At 41.7% G+C, this 25,650-nt stretch overlaps 2 protein-coding genes across 6 annotated transcripts in view; both read right to left on the bottom strand.

The window, feature by feature from the left end:
* The window catches only part of ndrg3b (ndrg family member 3b), an 85,401-nt gene extending 82,499 nt beyond the window's left edge, over positions 1–2,902 (bottom strand). The window contains exon 1 of one of the 2 annotated variants that reach the window (XM_079801900.1): positions 2,770–2,902. The gene's annotated coding sequence lies outside the window, so the exon portion shown is untranslated. The remainder of the gene's footprint in view (positions 1–2,769) is intronic. The other variant, XM_079801901.1, reaches the window with a different exon arrangement.
* A 2,216-nt stretch (positions 2,903–5,118) lies between these two features.
* Positions 5,119–25,650, bottom strand: part of phf20b (PHD finger protein 20, b) — a 33,084-nt gene continuing 12,552 nt past the window's right edge. Inside the window, exons 5-19 of one of the 4 annotated variants that reach the window (XM_079801878.1) lie at positions 20,821–20,897; positions 20,273–20,744; positions 19,419–19,562; positions 18,775–18,909; positions 17,845–17,904; positions 17,502–17,750; positions 15,785–15,955; positions 15,570–15,668; positions 12,874–13,005; positions 12,404–12,582; positions 10,461–10,560; positions 10,091–10,286; positions 9,570–9,978; positions 6,873–7,092; positions 5,119–6,774 (exon numbers count right to left, since the gene is read on the bottom strand). In XM_079801878.1, coding sequence (XP_079658004.1) covers positions 6,629–6,774; positions 6,873–7,092; positions 9,570–9,978; positions 10,091–10,286; positions 10,461–10,560; positions 12,404–12,582; positions 12,874–13,005; positions 15,570–15,668; positions 15,785–15,955; positions 17,502–17,750; positions 17,845–17,904; positions 18,775–18,909; positions 19,419–19,562; positions 20,273–20,744; positions 20,821–20,897 — 2,789 coding nt within the window. In that variant the 3' untranslated portion in view covers positions 5,119–6,628. The remainder of the gene's footprint in view (positions 6,775–6,872; positions 7,093–9,569; positions 9,979–10,090; positions 10,287–10,460; positions 10,561–12,403; positions 12,583–12,873; positions 13,006–15,569; positions 15,669–15,784; positions 15,956–17,501; positions 17,751–17,844; positions 17,905–18,774; positions 18,910–19,418; positions 19,563–20,272; positions 20,745–20,820; positions 20,898–25,650) is intronic. The other 3 variants (XM_079801879.1, XM_079801880.1, XM_079801881.1) reach the window with 3 other exon arrangements.

Here is a 25,650-nt window from a genome sequence, read left to right as displayed (position 1 = left end):
TGGACTGCAAAATATTGTGTTATAGCAGTCGTAAGGAACTATCATCCCATTTCTTGACACACACACACACACACACACACACACACACACACACACACACACACACACACACACACACACACACACACACACACACACACACACACACACACACACACACACACACACACACACACACACTTTTTATTTATTTATTGACCTGAGGGAAGGGTTCTGGCAGACCAATCACAGCGCTTGCGGTCCGCGTAGAATTGACGCGTTGTTACATTTTTGGAGAGGTGCGCGTCAGGCTACGGCGTAGGGTACGGCGTATCCAACGCGTCTATGCGTAGGGTACGCCGTACCCTCTGCGTGCACTCGACGCAGAAGTATAAATTGGCCTTCAGCTGGGAAGGATTTTCATGCAGTTATGATGTGCATTCTGTTTATTACACCAGCAGCCATATCACCCATGTAGCCCAAGACTGGTTTCCCACTGAAGCTAAGCAGGGCTGAGCCTGGTCAGTACCTGGATGGGAGACCTCCTGGGAAAACTAGGTTGCTGCTGGGAGAGGTGTTAGTGAGGCCAGCAGGGGGCGCTCACCCTGTGGTCTGTGTGGGTCCTAATGCCCCAGTATAGTGATGGGGACACTATACTGTAACAAGCACCGTCCTTCAGATGAGATGTTAAACCGCTAACTGCTCTAAAGGAAACGTGTAGCCAATGTATAAAGTTAAATTATTGTTGTTATTATTAAGTTAAAAGTGAATCTAGTGTTATTATTGCTGGTGCCCACAATGGACCCTGACTCTACAGCAAACAGAACAGAAACGTGGCTCCGAACCGTGGCATAGGTGTATCGTTACACCCCTAGCAAACAGCATCAATAGAACAACAGCGAAAACAAGTGTGATCTGTCCAGCAATGTGCTTGGTATAGTGTGGAGATGGCGGATCAGCAGCCAACACCGGCTGAAAATAAATGTTTAGTAAGTGTCCTTGCTGGTTTTTCCCTCCCCAACAAAATCATATTCATTACTTAGCCCGGTGTGCTGCATTACCCCTGTATATATTTAAATAATTAAACTAACATAATAAACGTGTGAGTAGTGGAGTATCTGTTTAAATGAACGTAGTCAATTAGAAAAATCTTTAGTTGGGAACAGCCTAAAAACACCCATGCGATGTCCGCTACTAGCCATGCAGTAAAACATCTCCACTGCACTAAGTGAAATTAGGCAGATAAAGCAAGCCCTCCTGCGGAGCATCCTCACGGGGACACAGGCATGAATAGGCTCTTTAAACACATCCCATCCAGGTGCGCATTATCAGCATGTGTGCCAAAGGCTTCTCTTGTGGGACCTGAAATAACAGCTCACACTGATTTGGTAAATGAGGGTTCAAGGTGATGGAAGGCATCATCACAGCTGATGGTCAGAGCTTGCATTGAATACATAAGTTATATCAATTTAGGAATGTCAATCAACCTAAATGTTATGAATTATTGTAGAGGAACACAAAGCTTGTGATTGGTCTACTCTACTCTGATTGGTCAGATGGCCCAGTCTGTTGTGATTGGTCTACTCTACTCTGATTGGTCAGATGGCCCAGTTTGTTGTGATTGGTCTACTCTACTCTGATTGGTCAGATGGCCCAGTTTGTTGTGATTGGTCTACTCTACTCTGATTGGTCAGATGGCCCAGTTTGTTGTGATTGGTCTACTCTACTCTGATTGGTCAGATGGCCCAGTCTGTTGTGATTGGTCTACTCTACTCTGATTGGTCAGATGGCCCAGTTTGTTGTGATTGGTGTGCTCTATTTAAGATGGAAATGTAATTTTGGGGTCTATGCCCCATGATAAGCCTGACAGTTAAGAGGTTAAATATGTCATATAACTGCTATCAATAGCTAGTACCCGTCTGTTGGCTCGGCCCAAATATTTTTTTAATGTTTTTGTTTGTCCCACTTGTTAGTGCGCAGCCCTGCACTAGAGCATCTGGACTCATAACACTCATCAGATGGCTTTGCTGGTGTTGTGTTGTTTCTCTTGAAGTATTTTGGGTAACTGGGTTAGCAGCCCTTTATAAAACAGCCAGATATGCCCCACGATCTGCCCTGGGGTATTTACAGCAGTAACTTACAGTATTTATTACCAGTTTCCTGATCCGAGGGCTTAAGCGGTATTAAGGACACATTTGAGACAGTATAGTATGGATGACGCACACAGAAAGGCTTCAGCAACACCGATAATAACAGAGTTTCATGTTTTACACCCTCGGCTTCCACAACATCATATAAACATCGCCCAGCTCATCTCCCTCCCCGGAGAGACTAAAGTCCGAGCGGCGGGTCCTGGAGGAAGAAGTTAAACTCAACAGTTCAGAGAGCTAAACACGCTCAAACTAACAAAACAAAACATGACATAAAAGGACACTCAAATTATGGATCAAATGTGCCCAATTTCATCGAATAGTCTGAATTTACAACAAATACGCACTGACTAGATATGACAGGACTAGCTGGTGTCAGTTATCAGCCACATCCAGGCTTCAAGCAGCGACGAGGAAAGAGCGATACCTTCCTCCATATCTATTATTGACAAAATAGCTGTATAATTATTTATTAAGTATTATGGACTGGCTGGCTAACGTTAGGTCTCCTTCTGTCGTTGTCTGGCGCTAGCCTGCCGTTAGCTCGCGTGCATCGCTCGCGCACGAGCTGACCAACTCACCGACTTTATGATAAACACTCATGCCAGGACTTCAAAAATGAAAATATATCACTGCTCACCGTTCACGAAGATCAAAACGTGCTGGATAAGAAGTGAGCGCGGGCAGGGTGAGTGTGCAGCGTGTTGTAGTGACTGGAGAGTGTGTGTGTGTGTGTGTGTGTGTGTGTGTGTGTGTGTGTGAGAGCGAGGCGGTGATCTAGTTGCTTCCTCGCGCTGGCGGAGGAGGAGCTCACGAGAGCCGACAGCCACTCAAAACACGCGAGCAGCCTCTGGACAGGTGTGTGTGTCTTTATTCCGTGAAGATAAAGTCCACATTTAACTTATTTTATACACATTTTTATAATAGTGTATTGTCAAAAAAACAACAACAAAAAAACATTTATTCTACAACACACCAGTAATTATCAAACGTGGGGCATAAATCAACTTCCAATATTAATTGGAAAAGTTATATTTAAATAATCGGTCAACTAAAGTGCAAAAACATTCTAAATTACATTTATTTAATAATTATTTAAATACATACCAGAATATTTAACAGTGGCTAATGTTATTAGATCTATTCATGCATTTCAGTTTTCTTTATCTGTAGAATAAAAAAAAAAGTTTGATTTGTTACAATTATGCAGATTTATAGGGTTTAAATGCACAATATGTACGATTTTTGGATTCAAATATTCTAAATCGACTAGAACGATGTTATATGTTTTGTTGACTTGTGTACTGACATTATCCCAAATGTTTCCAAGAATGTTTAAATCCAGAGAAATAAGCGATTTTAACCAGAACACGGACCGTGTCAATTCGTCTCCTATCAATGACATCATCGCCGCATTACCCTCGATTTCCGGTTTTATTTTGTAGTAACCATGGAAACACCAAAGACAATTTTAACATATTATGTGTTTTATTACAGACGAGCAACTGTTTGGATACATTCATCTGCATAAAACAATTACTTGTTATCAAACACCGATCAGGCACAACATTATGACCTGGTGAAATGAATAACATTGATTATCTCTTCATTACGGCACCTGTTAGTGGGAGGGATATATTAGGCAGCAAGTGAACATTTTGTCCTCAAAGGTGATGTTAGAAACAGGAAAAATGGTTAAGCCTAAGGATTTGAGTGAGTTTGACAAGGGCCTAATTGTGATGGCTAGACGACTGGGTCAGAGCATCTCCAAAACTGCAGCTCTGGTGGGATGTTCCCGGTCTGCATTGGTCAGTGTCTATCAAAAGTGCTCCAGTGAAGGAACAGTGGTGAACCGACGACAGGGTCATGGGCGGCCAAGACTCATTGATGCACATGGGGAGCGAAGGCTGGCCCGTGTGGTCCGATCCAACAGACGAGCTACTGTAGCTCAAATTGCTCAAGAAGTTAATGCTGGTTCTGATAGAAAGGTGTCAGAATACACAGAGCATCACAGTTTGTTGCGTATGGGGCTGCATAGCCAGAGACCAGTCAGGGTGCCCATGCTGACCCCTGTCCACCGCCGAAAACGGCAACAGTGGCATGTGAGCATCAGAACTGGACCACGGAGCAATGGAGGAAGGTGGCCTGGTCTGATGAGTCACGTTTTCTTTTACATCACGTGGATGGCCGGGTGTGTGTGCGTCGCTTTCTGGGGAACACATGGCACCAGGATGCACTATGTGCCACAAAAATGGTTCAGGAATGGTTTGAGGTGTTGACTTGGCCTCCGAATTCCCCAGATCGTGGTAAATCAATCAATCCAATCGAGCATCTGTGGGATGTTCTGAACAAACAAGTCCGATGCATGGAGGCCCCACCTCGCAACTTACAGCGCTTAAAGGATCTGCTGCTAACATCTTGGTGCCAGATACCACAGCACACCTTCAGGGGTCTAGTGGAGTCCATGCCTCGACGGGTCAGGGCTGTTTGGTAGCAAAAGGGGGACCAACACAATATAGGTTTAATGGTCATAATGTTATACCTGATCTGAGAAGGTCAACACAGTTAGTCTTATTGTTTAAATCTGGTTTTCTTGATTTACCACGATACTATGTTTTACCGTGCCTAATATACATCTAGCTCACTGAAGTGCGCAACAAGTGTCTCATAGTAGCCGCAGAGCGAACGCACAGAGAAACATTATAACATAACTTTCAACACACTCAAATAATGCATCTAATATTAAAACAGCACTGTTACCACACATGCGCATGAGCAGAAGAAGCGGAAATCAAGGGATCATCAAGCTACGCCTTTGTTTTGAATAAGCGACATATTGTGGCTTTTTAAAAAATAAACGTTCACTTAAACATTTAAGTTTACGTTATTTACAAGTGCTAATTATAATTATGTAGTGACCTCGCAATAAAAAAAAAAAAACACATTTAAGACATTACCACAACCTTCTAGGAAAAACAAACAACTTTTTTGAGTTTAAATATTTGCATTTATTTTCTGGCATTTGGATTATGTGTCAATATTTGTCAGAACTTATAGATTCCCATGGGACCCCAATGCAAAAAAAAGATGCCAACAATGGAAAAATTAAATGTAAAAAAGACTGCAATACTTAATCCATAACTAAATTTCCAGAGACTGGAAAGCAACTGGGCAGATATAAAAAATACAATAGACAATACTGAGGAACAGTCAATGGACTGCTCACTGTACAGAGAAACAAACCCTTCAAATACCAGTCGGCAGGATTTTATAAATTCACAGATTTATAACAAATGTAGTTTGCATATTTGAGGGTGAATGACACTCGAATTGGCCTGAAATATGATATCAGGCGCAGTTGTTTTTTTTATTATGACAGTAATAGTCTAGAGGGACACACACACACACACACCAAAGGGCGAGAACACTAAAAAAGCCCCAGCTTTTCTCTTGTTCTCTCTTTGACCATACAATACTCAGACTCGCACTGTATAAAAGAAAACCAATGGACAGAAGTAAAAAGGTGGCAGAATCAATAACTTAAATTCACAATTACAATAACTTAAAGGCATCTAATGTCTCAATCAAAAAACAATATTGTAGGCTTGAAAGCAACAGACAAAAATAACAAAACAGAATCAGAAACGGTTCAGAATCATTGGGAAAAAAAGAAAAACATACATATTAAATTTCAGTATGCAAGAGAACAACATTCTGTGCTTGTTTAATGTACCAGTGGAAACAAAGCCCACTGTTCTGAAATGCAAGCAACATCAATCGTGTCAAAAATTAGAAGGTTATAGGCAGAAAGCCCACAACTACAGTATTCACAACAGATCAGAGATTACAGAAAGTCTTTACTGTAAATACAAGTTTCAATCAGAAATAAAAAAAGAACACGAATAAGCAATTGGTTGGGTTATTTACAAGATTACTTGACTTTTAAGTACAAATATAGAAGTAAAATGCAAGTATTTTCAGATTAAAATATATTTTCATATTGTTATAGTCATATTTAACATTTTTTCTTTAGCTACAGCAAAATACCATTCGGGTCCTTAAGCTCTTTACTCAGAGCAAAGACGTGCCGAGAGAGTCCAAAACGATCACTTATGAATGAACATAAAATGATTATTTAGCATGTCAAGGATACTAAGGAAATAAAAAAAAAAACCTCCTAAGTCTATAACAGACACAGCTAAGTGCTACAATGAAGCATTAAATTCCACAAATACCAAAAATAAAATAAACTGTTGTTTGCATCAGATATTGTTGGCCTCCAGTCTTTTGTTAACCGTTGACAACTGTTAAACTGCTGACCACACCGGTCACTCCAGCATGCATGTGCCACAGAAACCGCCACATTAACGTTAGCTTGATTCATTTAGGGGGTTTCTCTCAAAAACCAGGCGCACGTAATCATTTCAGCACTTTCTTGCCAGAGGGACTCCATTGTACATTGAATTGAGTTTGAGCCATTTGCGTGTTTTCTGGCGCCCTCAAGAGGACGAGGAGCAGAGTGCGATCTGCTGGACTGTTCCCAGGTCAGTCAGGAGCTGCCTGATGCGATGTTTCAGCTGAGGGAGGCGCGCCAGCGGATCGGGAGGCTCCAGCTCACCGGTGTAGTCTAGCCAACTCTCCAGCACTGCACAGTGATTTCAACATGTTAATACGAACAATAATCTGAAATTATATTTATGCTTTACAACCAGAAAGGTTTAAAAATACTGTAAAGAGTCTCACCGTCTAGTTCTCGCTCAATAAGGTCCATTCTGTGTGTCACTTCGTCCTGCACTGCTTCTATGTGCTCCAGCAGGTTCAGTTGCCACTGCTGGTGCAGCACAAGATCAGGGTCAGGCTTGGGGTCAGGGGTCACGGGGTCAGGCTCCTCTTCCTTGATTTCCACCACACAACTCTTTTCCTGCTCAGCGGAAACCAGTCGTTTCATACGTGACTCCAGCTCCTGGAAACAGAAACGAATGAGTCGCATCTTTGGTGTGTTATCAATAATGTGAAATCAATGAGAAGTTTGTTCATCCTAGCACAGAATATGCGAGCGGAGTAGAGCGGTGTGATTTTGAATGGAGTGAGGAGCGGGTTTTTTAAAAGTCGGAGCGTCGTGGTTTTCACTCGCTCTGAGAGCGCTCCATCACGTGTACATTTCATGCCAACGGCCCATAATAAAACTGCATTTTTAGCCAGAACTCGCACGTTAAACACTTTTAACTAGCCTGATGCCGATGGATCACTCAAATCAGAAAGAATGTAAAGGTTATAATGACGGCGATGGACATGAGCGGGATGTTCTAGTTCAAGGAATTATTTTGTACCTTCTACATACTGAATATGATTGGGCGAAAGCACTCTTCCTTCCTCAACCCTCATCCTTCCCTCACACTTTGTAACAAATCCTTCCCTCGTGGGTCAAAATGACCCGAAGCCCTAAAATTATACTTACTTATTTTTTTGTCCAGAAAGTTCATTTTGATATGTTTTCTATTTTTTAATGCAATTCTTTTGGAAATTGTGTGTTATTTTTATTTTATTTTTTATTTACCTTCCACTGAGGATAGCAATCTGCTGAAGCGTCTGCTCAGGCTCCTCCGTTTTTACCTCACTTGCACTTTTTTGCACCATGCAATTGACCAAATAAATTTTGTATTTTCCTAGAGTTCAGTCTTTTTTGGATTCAGTGTCCGGCCAGCCATTTCTTCTGTTTTGCTCATTTTTATTTACCTTTAAATGACTAGATTTTATCAATAAAAAATAAATAAATTGTAATTTAAAATCACATTCATCACATTCTTTCAATTTAAATTCAAAATAAATCACACTTTCATGCATAATCCTTTGAATTCAGCTCAAAATATCTTACATTGGGTGTCTTTGCTGACCTCTTGTGGAAAAACAATATAAGATGATATTTGATAGCTCTTGCCACTAGATGGACTTGTAGTTCTATATGGAGCAAATCAGCTGATCCGCTGGGTCCTAAAGTCAGTTTTTGCATTCAGATACACATGTAGACATTATAAAATACATTTTTTGGTAAAGTTTTAGCATTTTTAGTTTGATTTTGAATAATTTTCTATGTGTACTGAAGCATTCCTCGCATTCCATTCATTCTTACAGGGGCACTTCAGCGTTGGAAAGATGAATGTGTATTTAAACTGTCATTTATGTGGTAGAAATGTGAAATTATTTTTGAATTTGGTGCCTTCTAGACTGAGAAAAGACAGAAAATGTATTTTTGTCTCATATGGATGAAAGACAACAACTCCCAGAATGCACTTGCTTCGCTGCCCTACGAGGCCACTCCCAAAGCCACGGCTATTGGGTATCCCTGAACGTGTCTTTTCAATAAAGTGTGAGTGAGCCGAACGAAAGTCACGGCGCAAACGCAGCAGGAGTCAGATCTCATTCATCACGAGAGCGAAGAGCTGAGCAGAGGGAAGCGTGGCAGTCATTCTCGGCGCGTGTCCAGTCTGGCACGTTTTCAGATCATGCCTATGGAAGCTAAACTTTCATAGGGATTCACTGACAAGTTGAAACACTCACTTTGCTCCGTTCTGAATGCCCGAGCCGAGCGGCCGTGCTCATTTACATTCTGTGAGTGAGATCCGTCCCTTGTGGGCGGGTTGAAAACATGCAGAACTAGCTCCTGTAGTCTCTTGCCTCTGGCCAAAAATCCTCCGATGACGCAAAATGACGATATTTGAGGATTTTTTCCAGAAATAAAATGCATAATTCTCTCGTCTCAGGGGATATGAGGGAGGAAAGTACCATAATTCGAATATACTACCAGGTTTCTACTGATACAAAGCTTAATGTTAAATCACTGAAGTTACCCTTTAAGGGGTCAAATCGACCCGCAAGGGAAGGATTTGTTGCCGTTTTAAATTTCAACCACAAAAAAAAAAAAAAAAAAAAGAAATATATATATATATATAATTTTTTTTTTTTTTTGTATTCGTAGTTCAAGTGTGACAAAAGTCATAGGGTCTTTGACCACTCCACTGAACACTCAATTAAAAATTTAAAAATGAGTTCTGGGTCAAAATGACCAGAGGGAAGGATGAGGGTTAAGCAAATTGGATTTCATGCATTTTGTTTTGCAGTGCATAAAACCTGAACTAATTCAGTGATGATCTTCTAGTGTGCACAATTGTAAGACATGCGGTGACTATTTGCAGATACTACGACAGATTTTAAACTGTTTTAACAACAGATCTCAAACTGGTTTGAAAACAGATGTGACTTATTACGCTGCTATGTGCGCACATAGGATCGTAGCTACAGTTGGGCAGGACAATGATCTTGTAATTGAGGCAATTAGTCTGTGACAAGTTGAGTCCAATGTGCACTAACAAAGAAAACGCAAAGTCTTCAAATGCGCACTGGCTGGCAAGCATTTGTCTTGTAGTGTGCACTTGGCCTTACCTTACTAAAAGAGCGTTCAGCCAGCTGAAGCTTGTGCTGGTCGTGGTCCAGCGGCATGCTATACCTCTGCTCGGCCATCTCTAGAAGGTCCTCAGTGCTCCTAAGACTGTCCTCCAGCTCAGAACCACCCCGCGTCTCCACCACAAGTCTTCTCTCCACCGCTGGGTAGTACGTACGCGGCTTCTGGTAGCAGTGATCGCTGCTAATGTACGAGTCCTGGAAAGAGCAATGCGTCTCCACGGGCGATGGGACTTCGCTTTTCAACGTCTCAAATTCGCTCACTCCCATTTCAGGGGGTGAGGGAGGGAACGGAGTAGCTATGCCGGAATCACCTGCCGCCTTCCTCCGTAGGCCATCTACAGGTTTCCAGGGCTGCCGCCAGAGCTTCAGGTCTGGATGGGCTTGTGTCCTAAAACAGGGGGCAGCTCTGATTTATAACTGAAGCTTTCACTGGCACTTCCACACATTTACTTAATAATAGTTGGTCACATCAAGAGCACTAGAGAAAAGGAATTACTTACTGTAGGATGCTCATCTTGAGCTGAAGGCCGTTCAGGACCTCAAACACGCGGTGGACGTCCCCTAGAAGCTGATGGGCGGCTGTCACTTTCTTACTGTTCTGGTGGGAGTAGTTCTCCTCCAGGAAAGACAAGCCATACATGTGACCGCTGCTCAGCCAGTCTTTATCATACCAGTATCTTTGACTCTGCCTCTGGGCTGCATACAGACAAAAGCACATTAACACATTAACAAAAAGCCAGACAACAAAATGTATTGATGTGGTTGCCATGTTTTTTGATCGTAATCCAACACACATCAGTCCAGTTAGACTAATTCCAAAACGAAAGTTAATATACACTAAACGGAGATGGTTTTGGGGAAGTCTCTCACCTGGTGGGTCTCTGCAGATGTAGCAGCTGTAGCTGTCTGGCACGCTGTCCTCATACAGACCCATACACGTCCCATGCTGCCAGCACAAACACTCATCACACTGCAGAGAGCACAGGATATATACTTCAGTCTCAGACAATTACTGAACATGCATATGAATGTTTAAAAATCATATTTGTTTCACCAAAACAAATAATTCTAACACAATTCATTAGTAATTGTGCCAGTGCTTAATTGGTTTAAACTCCTGGCTCTGATTTTTTTTTTTTTCATACTATGGCTGGAAGTATGTCACATATATTTTTTATAATTTTATAATAATCTACTATAAATAAATTATTTCTGATCAGGGGTTTTCCTGCATTGAAAATATTTTGGCAGCCGCCAAAGACTTATTTGATCATTTAATGTGATGATACCTGCCGTTCTGCAGTACCGGTATACTGGCTGCTTTAAAAAGCTCACGCGAATGTTTGCGCAAGCATATGAAGAGGGTCAATGGTTTCTATTTACAACGTGTTTTTGCAGGTTTGAGCTTATCTGCAGACATATCTGTTGAGTGTGTGACGCAATGGCCAATCAGATGTGTTTAACTTGGTCAGAATCCACCCAACAAATCTTTTCATTAGAACCAACAAAGTATAAACAATGTCAATAATGCGCACTGCATGATTTTAGCCCGATTTTCAATCGCTAAATGCCCAAAATCAGAGGCAAATCGGTGCTCTTTCACGCGAGTGACAATCACGCAGTGTGAATTATCAAAGATACGATCTGAGAGAATTCAAAATCCTGCTGTGTGAAATGTGTTTTGACTGAAAATGACATTGGAGATGACCTACAGCCAATGAGAGAGCAAGATACAGGGCAGCGGGAGGTTCAGGGAGGAGTATAGACCATAATATCAGTATTTTAATAGATATATCTACAATTATATCAAACAGAAACAAAGCACAAACATTTGCTTGACCAGCCGCAACAGCAGCACATTGCAAAATTATTTATTTACCTCCATCTTTCTTTGCAGAACACAATCCTTGCTCCCTGTGTCTCCTCAACCATTTCCTCCTCCATAATCTTTTTTTCCCCCTTTTTCCCCCATTTCGCTGCAAAGCAGCACAGAAAATTTGGATCGCAAGCTTCTTGCTGGCTATCATTTTAATAACAATTCCAGCCTCACATGTGCTCTCGCGTTATTCCCTTATCACTTCTCACGTTGTGAAACATAGTTTGAGGACCAGACAGAGTTGTCTGCGATTCTTCCTCTTGTAGAGTCATGCAATGTGAAACCCCCGTCGTCGATCACTCAGCAGCGACTGAATGTTACCCAGATAGTCATGTAGTGTGAAAAGAATGGTGATCTGACGACTTTGAAAATCGTGCAGTGTGAACTTGCTTTAAAAGGAACACGCTGACTTTTTAGGACTTTATCTTGTTTACCGTATCCCCCAGAGTTAGATAAGTCCACACATCCCATTCTTATCTCCGTGCGTGCCATAACTCTGTCACTTATTGAGCAGTAGGCTAGATGGAGCCATTTACCTCCAGTCTTTGTGCTAAGCTAGGCTAGCGGTGGGTGCGTCAGACATAGTTATGGCACGCACGGAGATGAGAATGATATGTATGGACTTATCTAACTCTGGGGGATACGGTGAATAAGATCAAGTCCCAAAAAGTCGGCGTGTTCCTTTAAGAGATTTTTCAAGCTGCTAACTACATATTGCAAAGTTTCTGGACTGACAATCGCATTTAAATGCGTGATTGAATCCGATTGACAGTGATAACCATAGCAATGGAGAATTGGAGTGTAAAATCCAAAATCCAAAAAGTGCTAAATAAATCAATCAAATAAAAGACCACTTTTTCTATGTAATGTGTTACTTTAAAAAAAAAAGTCAGAGGCTTGTGGTCTTGTCTGGTGGAGTTCAGAGGGTGGTATTCACCTGTATCATGAAGTCGTTCTCCTCCTGCACTTCACAAATACAGCGCACGATCTCAGAGCCGTGAGAGATCGTTTCCACACCCTGCTCCGAGAGGGGCATGTTCAGATCCAGCGCGGCGTCAGATTCATCCTCACTCCATACAGGACTGTCTGAAGACAAATCACTGCTGCTGTCTTCACCTGGTGGAAACAAGGACCACACAGTTAAGCACATGATTTTATCTCCTTTTTTATACTACAGTCTTACATGCAAGATTATCAGCTACTCTAATCACACATGCACACACACACACACACACACTCACACGCACGTTATAAAGAAGTCTAGAGAGATAGATCTACATAGCGGCAGTGACTAAACACATCTGATGAAACGAAGACACTGGACAGCTAGTGAAAGACAACAAGGCAGGAGAAGAACACAAAGCAGGCAGCTGTGAGTTCGGAGGACCTGCGTTCTCTGGTACCCACCCTGGCTGAGCATCTTTTCAGGGCAGTGTCCCGTGTAGGATCGGTGTGTGAGGGAGAGGGGCAATTTGTGGGCCGAATTCAGATTGCAGGGGAAAGACTTTAGGCCAATGCTCTCCTCAGTGCTGTAACAGTCTGTCAGAGGAGGAAGAGCAGACGCCACACAGGGTTAAACACAGACCGAGCAGTTCCTCACCGACGAGGCGGCTTGTAGATCTGATTCGATGAGTATTTGACGCTAGGGACCGGCAACTGAAACGTTCCTTTTGTGGGTGGCTGTGCACTTTCAGAGTCTATTAATAACTTAAGACGAATGACACATAGATTTGGTGTCCCTGTGCAGATACAAAATGATAGAGAATTTCTGTTTTCAAAATGTAGTAATTGAGTAAATATTGGATACAATTTGTGTTTATTTCATTTAAAAGACAATTTGTACATCACCTTACATCTACTGTACTTTGAGTGGCACACGGGAGAGGAAGCGCCTCTTAAAACAATGGCATTTTTAACTTAATTGACAAATGGACAGAAAAGCATTTGAAAAAACAACAAAGAAAAGCAACTGCCAAATATTTGTTAAAATGCCATTTTAAATGTGCATTTAAAATGATTTATTAATGTATTATTTTTATTTAACCACATTTAAAACATTAACTTAATAAGCAGTTTTAAATATGGCTATTCATTTGTCCATTTAAAAAGGGATTTATTTCACCACTGTTCCTTCCTTGGAGCACTTTTGATAGACACTGACCACTGCAGACCGGGAGCATCCCACAAGAACTGCAGTAGGGCTGTCAAAATTGCTCAAAAATGACGTTCGAATATTCCCTCTAAAAAAAGCATGAATATTCGAACTATTCGAACATCTGGTTGCGCATTTTATCAATGACGCGTTTTATCAATGACGACGCAATAATATTTATTGACGTAATGCGCGTGCATTACGTCAATAACAGGACAAATGAATACAAAGACATAACTACTTATATAGGTAGTCTATTTAAGTTTAGACATATTTGACAACATATTACCTACACAAAAACAAGTCAATCAACTAATGGCTAAAGACCGCAGACCTCACTCTCTCTCTCGCTGTCTCATTCTCTCTCTCTCTCTCTCTCTCTCTCTCTCTCGCCCTCACGCTCTCTGCTCATAACGGCTTAAATGAACAAACACATTTTGAGGCTGATCAAGAGTTTTGTGCAAGCAATTTAAGGTCGCGACTCTTGTTCCAAATATAGCAGGCTTCATTCAGTGATTGAAACAAATATTAATTTTAGTTTTAAAGCATATTATTGAACGCTCCGAGTGAGCTGTGCTGTGGTAAACATGGAACTTTTCCTTGACATGAAACGGTAAATAATCAAACCAGTGGAAGCAGTGCATTTATCCTTCATTCATGCAATATCTATTCAGTCAGTACCTCGGTTCCATTGCTTGACAGAACTCCCTGAAGCCCCATCCACCACACTGATCGCTCTCATGTCCTTACAAATGAACAAAATTAATTTCTCCGTTATGGCCTCTTGTCGTGTTGCAGACAGAGAGCTTGTGGCGGGCGATGCAAAGTAAGGCTGGTCCAGTTTGCACATACAAATTAGTTGCTTATATTTACAAAACGAGCCTACAAAAGCATAAAAAAGCCCGTTTAATAAAGAAAAGTTCACGAAACTAAGTGAAAACTCACTAAAGTGTTTAGTGAAATTAGGAAACATTTAGATATCATAAATTGAGTTGTATAACGTTACATTTCTACATACATTTTGTTCTCATGTCACAAGTAATATCAAGGTTTATTTTGATCTGTTTTACATGATTCTTTTGTAGTGTGGTTTTCGGTGAAGTGTACTAAAATAAATATCGTCACCCGTGTACATTAGCCCACTTCTCGACGCTTTTCCTGATAGTTTATAGAATAATTACTCCGAGTCGCCATCTGTCGTTTCAAAGAAAAGCACAACGGCGAGCGCGTCAAATATAAACGCCTCGTCCGTTTGGGGAGGAGCGCGCGCAGTCAGCGGAGGCTCGCGCTCTGGAGACGGGCCAAAGTACACGCGCTAGCGCGCCCACTCGCAAAGCAGACAGCCACGCCTCTACTACCGCGGGCGTTTTTTCCCCCACATTTTTTTATTTATTCGAATATTAATTTTCACCTTCGAAATTCGTTTTTTAAAAACTATTCGAATATATATTTGAATTTAGAATATTCGTTGACAGCCCTAAACTGCAGTTTTGGACTTGCTCTGACCCAGTCGTCTAGCCATCACAATTTTGCTCTTGTCAAACTCACTCAAATCCTTGTGCTTGACCATTTTTCCTGCTTCTAACACATCAACTTTGAGGACAAAATGTTGACTTGCTGCCTAATATATCCCACCCACTAACAGGTGCCGTGATAAACAGATAATCAGTGTTATTCACTTCACCTGTCAGTGGTCATAATGTTATGCTTGATTGGTGTATAACAGTGGTGTATGGTGTATAACAGTTTATTATTCATTCAAAACAGAAACCCTAGAGCGAGTCATCATATCCTGTTGCTTGAATATATTGCCAGATCCAAAATAATTTGACATGCTTAGTTTAGTGGAACTGCCCATTTAGAGAAAAGTTGTAGCTATAGCAGACAAACAGAGGGGACAGCAGAGAGCCAAAAAGAAAGAGCCACCGCTGCACTAAAACTGCCGTCTCACCTGACTTGGACTTCCTTTTCTTCTTCTTCTTTTTCTTCAGTTTGATGCGGAAGAAATCCCTCTGCCGCTTCTCTCTCAGCCTTTCCCGTTCTTTCACCCCTTCGGAGGAGAAAAATCAATCTCTGTTACTGCCATGGCCTGATTGTGGAAATATGCAGAGGAACCGGCGTGATGTTCACAGAAATAGATGGAATGATCACGATGCTCTCCAATACCTGTTTCCTTGGCAACCCAGTCTCTGTCGTCATGCAGCGAGCGGTTGAAGTGTTGGTTCTCTTTGCTCCTCTCTGCACCCAGTGTGGCCGAGCGCTGCCGGTGCATGCCTCCAACAGCAGGGGGCGACAGAGTGTGACCCGACTTACTGTCGCTCAGGGGGGAGGGAGTATCTGTGGGATATTTAAAGGGCACCCATTACGCTTTTTCCTTTAGTGTGTAATATAACAGTTTGTGCATGTAAACAATATGCAAACTTACAAAAGCACAAAGTCATGGCAAAGGGAGTGAATCTCTTCAACAATAAACACTTGCTTGAAATGGCTTGTGTGTAGTATTTCTACACCATGTGACATAAGGCTTCTTTTGTCAAAGAACAGTTGTGTAAGTGATTTAGCTATCTTAAAGAGATGCTATTTTTGTTTTTGTACAACATTGAAAGGACTTTCAATCGAGTATAACAGTTGGGTTCTGGAAGTAAAAACACCTCATTTTCTTCATAAGGAAATTGATTTTAGACAATAACTTATAAACCTTTAAAGACAGACCTACTGTGAGCTATCTATGGTATTTGCTTCAGCTTCAGCTTCAGCCTGTGTTATTTCAGCATATTTTTAAGCCTAAATAATATAAACGTGTAATCGTGAAATAATAGTAACAGTGGAATTCCTGGTGAAAAACTACATTGCCCATAATGCTTAACAGACAAAAAGGTCGAGAAAAAAAAAGCAACCTTCCAAAACAGCTTTTTCCGCCCACTCCCATGAAACACTGCGAATGACGTGATCAAGTCGATCTCTCTATGCTCTTTACTTCTATGTACATCATTTTTAATTCGATTAGGCGGTTCGCAATGCATCCTGGGATTGCAGTTCTTTCCCTCACTAAAACTGTTAAAAGGATAGTTCACCCAAAAATTTTAATTCTGTCATAATTTATTCACTCAAGTTGTGACAAACCTGTATGAATTCATTTCTTCTGCTGAACACATAAGATGATATTTTCTGAATATGGGTAACCAAACAGTTGATGGGCCCATTGACTTTCATAGTATGGGGGAAAAAAACTGAAGAAAGAAATTCATATAGGTTTGGAACAACTTGGAAAAACTTCATTTTTGGGTGAACTATCCCTTTAAGTACACAGTCTTGTACCTTTGTCTTGTTATCCGATTTTCAAAAGCGTTTTTGCTTCAAATCAAAGTTTGCAGTGTTGTGATTCACCTCATAGCTGGTTGGCTAGGGTTATAACTCTTTAACAAAGACTATTTTAAAATCCCTATGGAAAAATGTATGGGAAAAAAAAACGCTTCTGGAAAAATACTTATTTTCTGCTGCTGAAAGGGGGCAAGAACTGTTTCACTCCATCATTAAGCTTCAGGAATGGAAACATAATTATGGTAAAGGACATTACATTTCCGACATGCTCTCATGGTTGACCAATCAGAACAGTTTTTCAGAAAGGCGTGATTTAAAGAAACAGAGCGTTTCAGGCAGCGGGTAAAAAGAGGTGCTGCAGCAATGCGCAAAATATGAGGGGAATATATATATATTTTTACTTTAAATCATGTAAATGTATTCTAGCAGACCCCCAAAAATAAAATTATAAGCTTGTATATGAGCATAAAATGGGCACCTTAAATATGTTTTAAACATTAAGAGGTCAAATCTGAACAAATCAACCCAAACAAACAGCAAATAGACAAAAGTGTGCACTAACGGTGGGAAGCCGAGACAGTGCGGCGCCTGCGAGGGGTCTCCTGGCTGTGGTTCGGTTTTTCTGTGGAGCGCGTCTGGACGCAGCGAGGGGGGCTTGGGTCGCTCTGTGCGTGATAGTACTTCATGTGGTAGTGCAGCAGAGATGCTTTGCGGAAAGACTTGAGGCAGCCTGCGATCTTGCATTTGAACAGGTTATGGTCCAGCTCAATGGACAGGATAGGAGGAGGTTGGTTTTTGATGACCCTGTACACTGGGGAGGAAAAGGGCAATGGGGTCACATAACAATAGGTTTTTTTTATACTGTACTGGTGAGAGAGAGTGAAGCTGAGGGTTTGTGTACTCACATGGTTCTCTACTGTACTTGTTTGTGGTTGGAAGGTGGACTTGCCGTTTGAGGGCTGCAGCTGAGAAAGCAACGTGTCAGTTAGCACATCATATATCTGCATACATGTTTAATTAATCACATTTGTACATATTCTGAAGAAAAATTCCCTCCTACAATAGCAGGGTGTTGTGGCTGTTTGCCAGAGCATCGCCCTTTTTTGTTTTTGTTTTTTACAACCAATACACCCTACACTACTTCTCACTCTCTAACTATTAGTTTTATCCATCAAGGATAAATTAAATTGAACAAAAGTGGCAGTAAAAACATTTATAACGTTACAGAAGATTTCTATTTCAAATTAATGCAGTTTTTTATTTTATATTCATCAAAGAATCCGGAGAAAATGTTGTATAAATTACATTTTAAAATATATTCAAATTGAAAAGTTACTTAAAATTGTAATAATATTTCACAATAACTAAATATTTATTACAAAACTACAACAACAAAAAATGATTTATGACTTTTTACAATAATTATCACAAATATTAATATATGTTATAACTACGCAACACCAAAGAGAGTTATAAGACCTTTACCCCGGTTTCACCGACAACGTTTAAACTAAAATGCATGTTTGAGCTGCTTTAACTGAAAGCAACTTGCACTAGGATATATTAAAATATGCCAGTGCCATTGCTTTGTCTCAAGATGCACAACAGTGATGTTTTTTTTTTCTAAGACATGTTTATAAAAGCTACTTAAATGCCATAATTGAGCTAAGGCCTAATCCTGGCTTAATCCAAGCCCTGTTGGTGAAACTTTGTATATTGTCTTGTGGTTGCCATGTTCAAATCACTCACACTCAGTATGAGAAATAGTAACAACGATGCAGCCAGTCTTAGCAAGCACCTGTGATTATCAAACTGAAACACAGAAGGATGTATACCATGATCAGGTGTAGATCCTGCCTCTTCTGTGGGGGCTGCATTTCCTGCAGGACTGGTTGGGTCATCCTTACTTTCTGAAGTCTCTGGGACAGAGTCTGTTTTAATCGGTTTGATTTGAGATGGACTGTTTTTGTCTATGAGGGGATCAGAGACACAATGTGGTGGTAGATGGTTTAATTTCCAACTAGCATAAAGTACAACAGCTAGAATAACAAAAATGAAGAATATGAAGGGCTTTCGCACTGGGTAGTTATAAGAACTCAGTTAGAGGAACCAGCCACCAGGGCGGTCTGCCAAGAACAAAATTTTGCATTGACACTGGCTGTAGGAATCCTCATAGTGTGTAAACTACGCGTTTAAACAGCTTTTTAAAAATGGCAGGTGCCAATGTTTCATAGGGCATGCGTTCGGCCAATCAGCATACACTTACGTCACTGGTAGTTCTTATTATGCTGGGTTAAACCCTACTCTGAAGTAGGAGCTAATTTAGTGCCCCCAAAAGGCATTCCTATAGCTAAACTCGTTCCCAGTTCCTGGGGTTCGAACACACCAAAAACCAGAGTATTTGCGCGAATATATACAACTATGAAAACGTTCATCCAGTTCAAAAGCCCTTATGATAAGAGATAGAGAGAGAACTAACCTGTGCTTGAATTGGCTCTGCTTCTTTTGGACGGTGGCATTTGTCCTGTTGATGCACGTCTCTTCCTCAGTTCTGGACCATTGGGCTTTTCCACATCTTTTGCTGTGATTGACACAAGCCAAGAACTTGAATCATCAGCCTGAGCTAAATACATGAGTAAATCAGCCAACAATTACTTACTTGCACTTGACATGGTTAATGCATCACCATCAGTAATATTCCCTAAAGGAGTTCACTCAGCGACCATATTGGTAACGCCAAGGGGCAGTTATTTTCTCTGTTATTTTCTACTCCCGTTCAAAAGTTTGGTAAGATTGTTAAAAATGTTTTTGAAACATTAATGACTGCATTTATCTACAGTAATAATGTGAAATTTTACTATGATTTGAATGCATTTTAAAATGAAATGTTTTCCTGTGATGGTAATGCTGAATTTTCAGCATCATTACTCCAGTGTTCAGTGTCACATTCTATTTCAGAAATCATTCTAATATGCTGAATTGCTGCTTAGGAAATATTTCTTCTTCTTCTTATCAATGTTTTTAAGAACTCTTCAAAAGTTCAAAGTTGCTTTTGTATCATTGTTCCAGCTAATTCAAGCTATTGATGCAATTGGCTCTTTTAAATGAAATGCAGGACTTCCTGTCCTACAGATGCCATATTGAGCATTACAATTTCTCCCATTCATTTATATTTGAGTGGTTTGTCTTCTCATCATATACTGTCTCTCTCTATTTGCTACATAGCAAATGTTGTCTGTTGGCGTGTGTGTGAGGCTGAATCTGGCTCTTGGAATTGAATCATAATCAAATATTCAAATGTAACACCAGCATGTTCCTCCAAACCAAACTCACCATCTGCCATCCTGCTCCGTGTCCTTCTGGGCAGATTGGGACTTTCATCTGACACTTCTTCCTTCTCTTTCTTGTCCTCTTCGTTCTTGTCAATGTCGTTTTGAAGTTCTTTGGTCTCTTCCTGTCCTCCATTCGTCTCTTTCTCCTCTGGTTGGTTCTCTCCTTCTCCATTCTCAAGCGTCTCTGTCTTGTCTTCTTCGCTTGGCTGTTTTTCATTGTGCTCAGCAGATCTCAGCTCTGATTCGTCAACTATCTTAGTTGCTGTGCTTTCACTCTCTCCGCCATTCTGGAGATCTCTGGACTCATCCATCACTGTGGTGTCTTCTTCATCCTCGTCTGATCCGCTCTCTCCGTCCTGGTCAGAAGTGCTGTGTCTTGAGCCATTGCTTCTGCTGTTCTCCTTAGTCTTCCATTCTTTCCCATTCTGATTCCCACGCCTTCGAGCTTGCTGATTGGTCTTGCCATCAGACCTCTGTAGATGTAGAACAACTCATTAAAGTGGTTTCTTTCATAAATATTTAAATCGAGTCAATAGAGTCAATTCTCACCTCCTTGCGGAACGGCTTCACCTTAATCCCCTTAACTGTCTTTATGACTCCATCAAAAAACTTCACTGTGTAGAAACCTGAGACATCACAGAAGAACAGCCATGTGTAACCACCAACACTTTCATAATGTAATCATAATGTAATGCCCAACAGTTGTATAATGTAAGACTATTAAAATGAAATGCCCAACACTTTCATAATGTAATATCATAATGTAATGCCCAACACTTTTATAATTGAACACTATCTGTGGCGAAGGGGGCATAAGGGAAGTCTGCAACGGGAGAGTGATTGCGGAGACAAGCTGTAAGAAGCAGGTCAAGTGCATGATGACTAACACCTGTCTCTAATTCTAGTAACTGGCGGAGAGACTAGATATAAATGGCCTGCAGTCCTTGCAACGTTGAGGAAGTGATCGACCTGGTGGTGCTAGAGCAATTCATTGCTCGGCTGCCATGTGGGACAGCCAATTGGGTCCAGTGCCACTGCCTGACATTGCTGAACCAGGCCATTCAGCTGGCAGAGGATCACCTGGTGGCGAGCCCCACCTTAATATCTCTTTCTCAAGCCCTTCTCCCTCTTTTCCTCCCCCTCCCTCTCGGGCTCATCATATCGCCATTCCCAGGTCGCAGAGCAACGCACCCCCTCGTCCTCCAGCCTGCCCTCTGAGATTCCCCAGGGTTCCAGACCTGGGACACTAGGGGGCATGTCGTAAAGCACCGGCGCCTCAACATCATATCCACCTCTCCCCTCTCTCCGCCAGTCTCTTGGCCATCTTTCTGCCAACAGGGTGACGGGAAGGCCTGGGTCGACTTGCTGGAGATGCGGGGACCTGGATCCATCATGAAGGTGGGAACTTTGATCTGGGTCCCTGACTCCCTGCCCTGCCATATCAGGCTTTGGTGGATTCAGACTGTAACCAAACCTCCATTCATCAAAGCCTGAAGCAGCAAGGGGCACTGGATATGAGCCGCGAGGTTAAGGTGCAGTGTGTGCTTGGGGATGTGGTGGATTACTCTCTGGGGCCTGTTAGTAACCAATTTAGGGGGAAAAATAATAGAATAAAGGTGGTGGTTAATTCCCACCTTTGGCATCTGGGAGAAGCCATTGCTAAGACTGACGGGAGATGCCATTGCTAATGCCGAGTTCACACTTCATGATTTTCAAAGTAGTCAGATTACTGTTACTGTATTTTGATACTGCATGACTATCTGGGGAAGCATTCAGTTGCTGCTGTGTTCCCACTGTACGATGGATCAGCGACAGGGGGTTTCACACTGCATGAATTTTCAAGAGGAAGAATCGCTGACAACTCTGTCTCAAGCATTTGTCTGAGATTTTGCAAAACCTGTAGGCGAGTCAAAATCGGGTATAAAATCGTGCTGTGTAAACTCGGCATAAGGGTGTGAACGTTGTTCCGAGACAGTCACAGACAGACTCAAAGGAAACGAGATAGAGGGTGGGGCTAATGCCACCTAAATTGGAAGACACCCAGACCAAAGAAAATAAATCAACAAATTTTTATTACCAAAAACCTTCGGGGAAGGGAAGAAACTAGCTCGATTTCTATGGCCAGGCATTCATGAGAATGTCCACCAGTGGTGTGTGGCTTTGTTGTGTTGAGAATGTCAGCTGGTTAACCCACCAGACATTTCTTGTGCCAATGCGCCCATTACCAGTCATGGGATCCTCCCTTCGAGGGAATTGGTATGGACCTCATCGACCATTGTTTTGCACTAGTTCTGGTGGACGTAGCGGTGCCGTTACGCACCATTCTCTGCAAAAAGTGTGGTGGACGCACTGTTTCGTATTATCTCCCGGGTGGGTATCCCCAAAGAGATTCTCACTGATCAATGCACAGTGTTTATGTCATGCACATTAAGTGAATTGTACAAACTTTTGGGCATTATATCGATTTGCATCAGTGTCTATCACCCACAAACGGACAGACTGGTGAAACAGTTAAATTGCACATTGAAATCCATGGTTCGGAAATTTGAAAGAGAGGACACCAGAACAGGGGATAAATAGCTCGAGCCGCTGTTGTGGTGCAGGAGTTTCCACAAGCCTTAACAGGATTTCCCCCATTTCAGCTTCTCTATGGATGGCAGCCCTTGAAGTCATTACAGAGGCTTGGGAGGAGGGGCCTTCAAACAGCCCTTGTGAAATTTAGCATGTCCTGGACCTCAGAGCAAAACTCCACACGTTGGGGTGGCTCTCCATGGAGAATTTGCTCCAGGCATGGGACAAAGTCGGCTGTGCGACAGGGGTATGTGGCCATGTGAATTTACACCGGGAGAAAAAGTACTTGTATTACTTCTAACATTCAGTTCTAAAATACTTGCCAAGTGGCAAGGACCCTTTGTGGTTACATGGCAAGTCTGGATCTCGATTATGAGGTACAGCGAACAGACAGGGGCGGCGTATGTCAACTTTATCACCTCAACCTAAAAAATTGGAATGAGGTGACACCGGTCGAGCTACCAACGGCCATTTCAACAGAGGAAGATCTCGGACCAGAAGCGGCTATCCCAGTCAATTCGCTTGCGCTGGTCCTCGGGGAGATCACCTCTTGCCAGTGCAGCTCACCGATGTAGCCAAGTTGCAGGCAGAATTTGCAGACGTGTTCTCGCACCTGCCTGGTCACACGGACCATATACAGCACCATATCGAAACGATCCCAGGGGTGGTGGCGCGCAGCCAACCCTATTGTTTACCTGAACACAAGAAAAAGGTGGTACAGGATGAGTTAAAAGCAATGCTACAGTTAGGCGTAATAGAAGAGTCTCACAGAGACTGGGTGAGCCCGATTGTTTCTGACTGTTCAGTCCGTTTTGGTGTAGATAACAGAATGGTGAATGCTGCGTCGAAGTTCGACGCTTATCCAATGGCTCCAAAGGCCCATTCGGGGCTTATGCTACCTCTCAGCATCTCATGGACAAAATCATCTGGCCACATTGTGTATGCCGCTGACAATCTGGATGACATCATTATCAACAGCAACGATTGGCAGCGGCATCTGAAACATCGGCACTCTGTTGAGAGATCGCTGAGGCATGTGGGGTTCACGGCAATCCCGAGGAAGTGTGCAATTAGGCGTGCGGAGATACGGTATCTCGGCTTCCACTTAGGACATGGTCAGGTGCATCCCCAAATTGACAAGACCGCTGCAATTGTAGCCTGACTGATCTCACTGAGCACTGGATCTGGTTCAGTGGACGGAGCAACAGGCTCGAACCTAGTGTTTTATGTGGCGGGCTGCTCTTGCAATCTCCTAACTTTGATTTGTTGCAGACAGACAGATCAGACGGGGCTGGGTGCAGTCCTGTCCCAGGTGGTCTGATGAGAGGAACAGTTGGTGCTGTATCTGAGTCGAAAGCTCTTAAATAGAGAGACTAGATACAGCACTATTGTGAAGGAGTGTTTAGCCATCCATTGGGCCATCCTACCCTCCGTTATTACCTCCTGGGACCTTAATGCTAAACACTTTCATAATGTAACACTATCATAATGTAATGCTAAACACTTTCATAATGTAACACTATCATAATGTAATGCCCTACACATTTATAATGTAATGTAAATAAATATATATCTATCTACAAAAGGTGCACTGATATTAAAATTCTTGCTTATACTGATAAGTTGATAAGTATTGTCATGTTAAAGGAACATGCCGACTTTTGTGACTTTAGCTTGTTCACCGTATCCCCCAGAGTTAGATAAGTCCATACATACCATTCTCATCTCTGTGCGTGCCATAACTCTGTCTGACGCACTCACCGCTAGCCTAGCTTAGCACAAACACTGGAGGTAAATGGCTCCATCTAGCCTACTGCTCAATAAGTGACACAATAACACCAACATTTTCCTATTTACGTACCATGGGTCCAGCAGGTGCAATGATATTACACAGCGCCTGAAAATAGGCTAACTTCCGTCAACATAACCAACGTGACAACCTGCTTACACAGAGAGCGTGCTGGGAACTATTTTCAGGCGCTGTGTAATATCATTGCGCCGCTGCTCTCATGGTATGGCACAAAGTTCCTTGATCATTACACAGGAATGAGAGTATAGTTCCTAGCCATATCGGTCTAGAAAATCACAACTTTTAATTTTCCATTGGTCTTAGTACACGATGTAACTATACACATCACAACATGTAAATAGGAAAATGTTGCCGTTATTTTGTCACTTATTGAGCAGTAGGCTAGATGGAGCCATTTACCTCCAGTCTTTGTGCTAAGCTAGGCTAGCGGTGGGTGCGTCAGACAGAGTTATGGCACACACGGAGATGAGAATGGTATGTGTGGACTTATCTAACTCAGGGGGATACGGTGAATAAGATAAAGTCCCAAGAAGTTGGCGTGTTCCTTTAAGGCCCATAAATAATGTATATTCAAATTAAACAATATTCAGTCTAAATACATTATAACAAATTTAAAATCAATCATTTGAAATGCTACAAGTGAATTTATGTATCACAAAATTATAATGAACAGCATGAAAAATGGATATTCATTTTGGGATTTGTCAAGGATTACATATGTTATTAAATCATTCATGTTTTTAAAGATTAACTTAAAGTGAGCTTAAGATGACGGCAAAGGTAAGTTAAAAGTAAAATGGAGGAAACGAGAATCACTATTAATTATGCTAAATTCAATATACATATGTATATGGTACTGTTGGTAAGATTTTTTTACATTTTTGAAAGACCAAAAATACAATAAAAATAGTAATATTACATCTTAAAATAACTGTTTTCTATTTTAATATATTTTAAAATATAATTCATTCCTGTGGTGGCAAAACTGAATTTTCATG

Source organism: Gobio gobio, assembly GCF_949357685.1.
Source record: "Gobio gobio genome assembly, chromosome: 21".
Taxonomy (NCBI): Eukaryota; Metazoa; Chordata; class Actinopteri; order Cypriniformes; family Gobionidae; genus Gobio; species Gobio gobio.
Note: the sequence above shows the minus strand (reverse complement) of the source record. Positions and strands in the feature narration are given on the sequence as shown.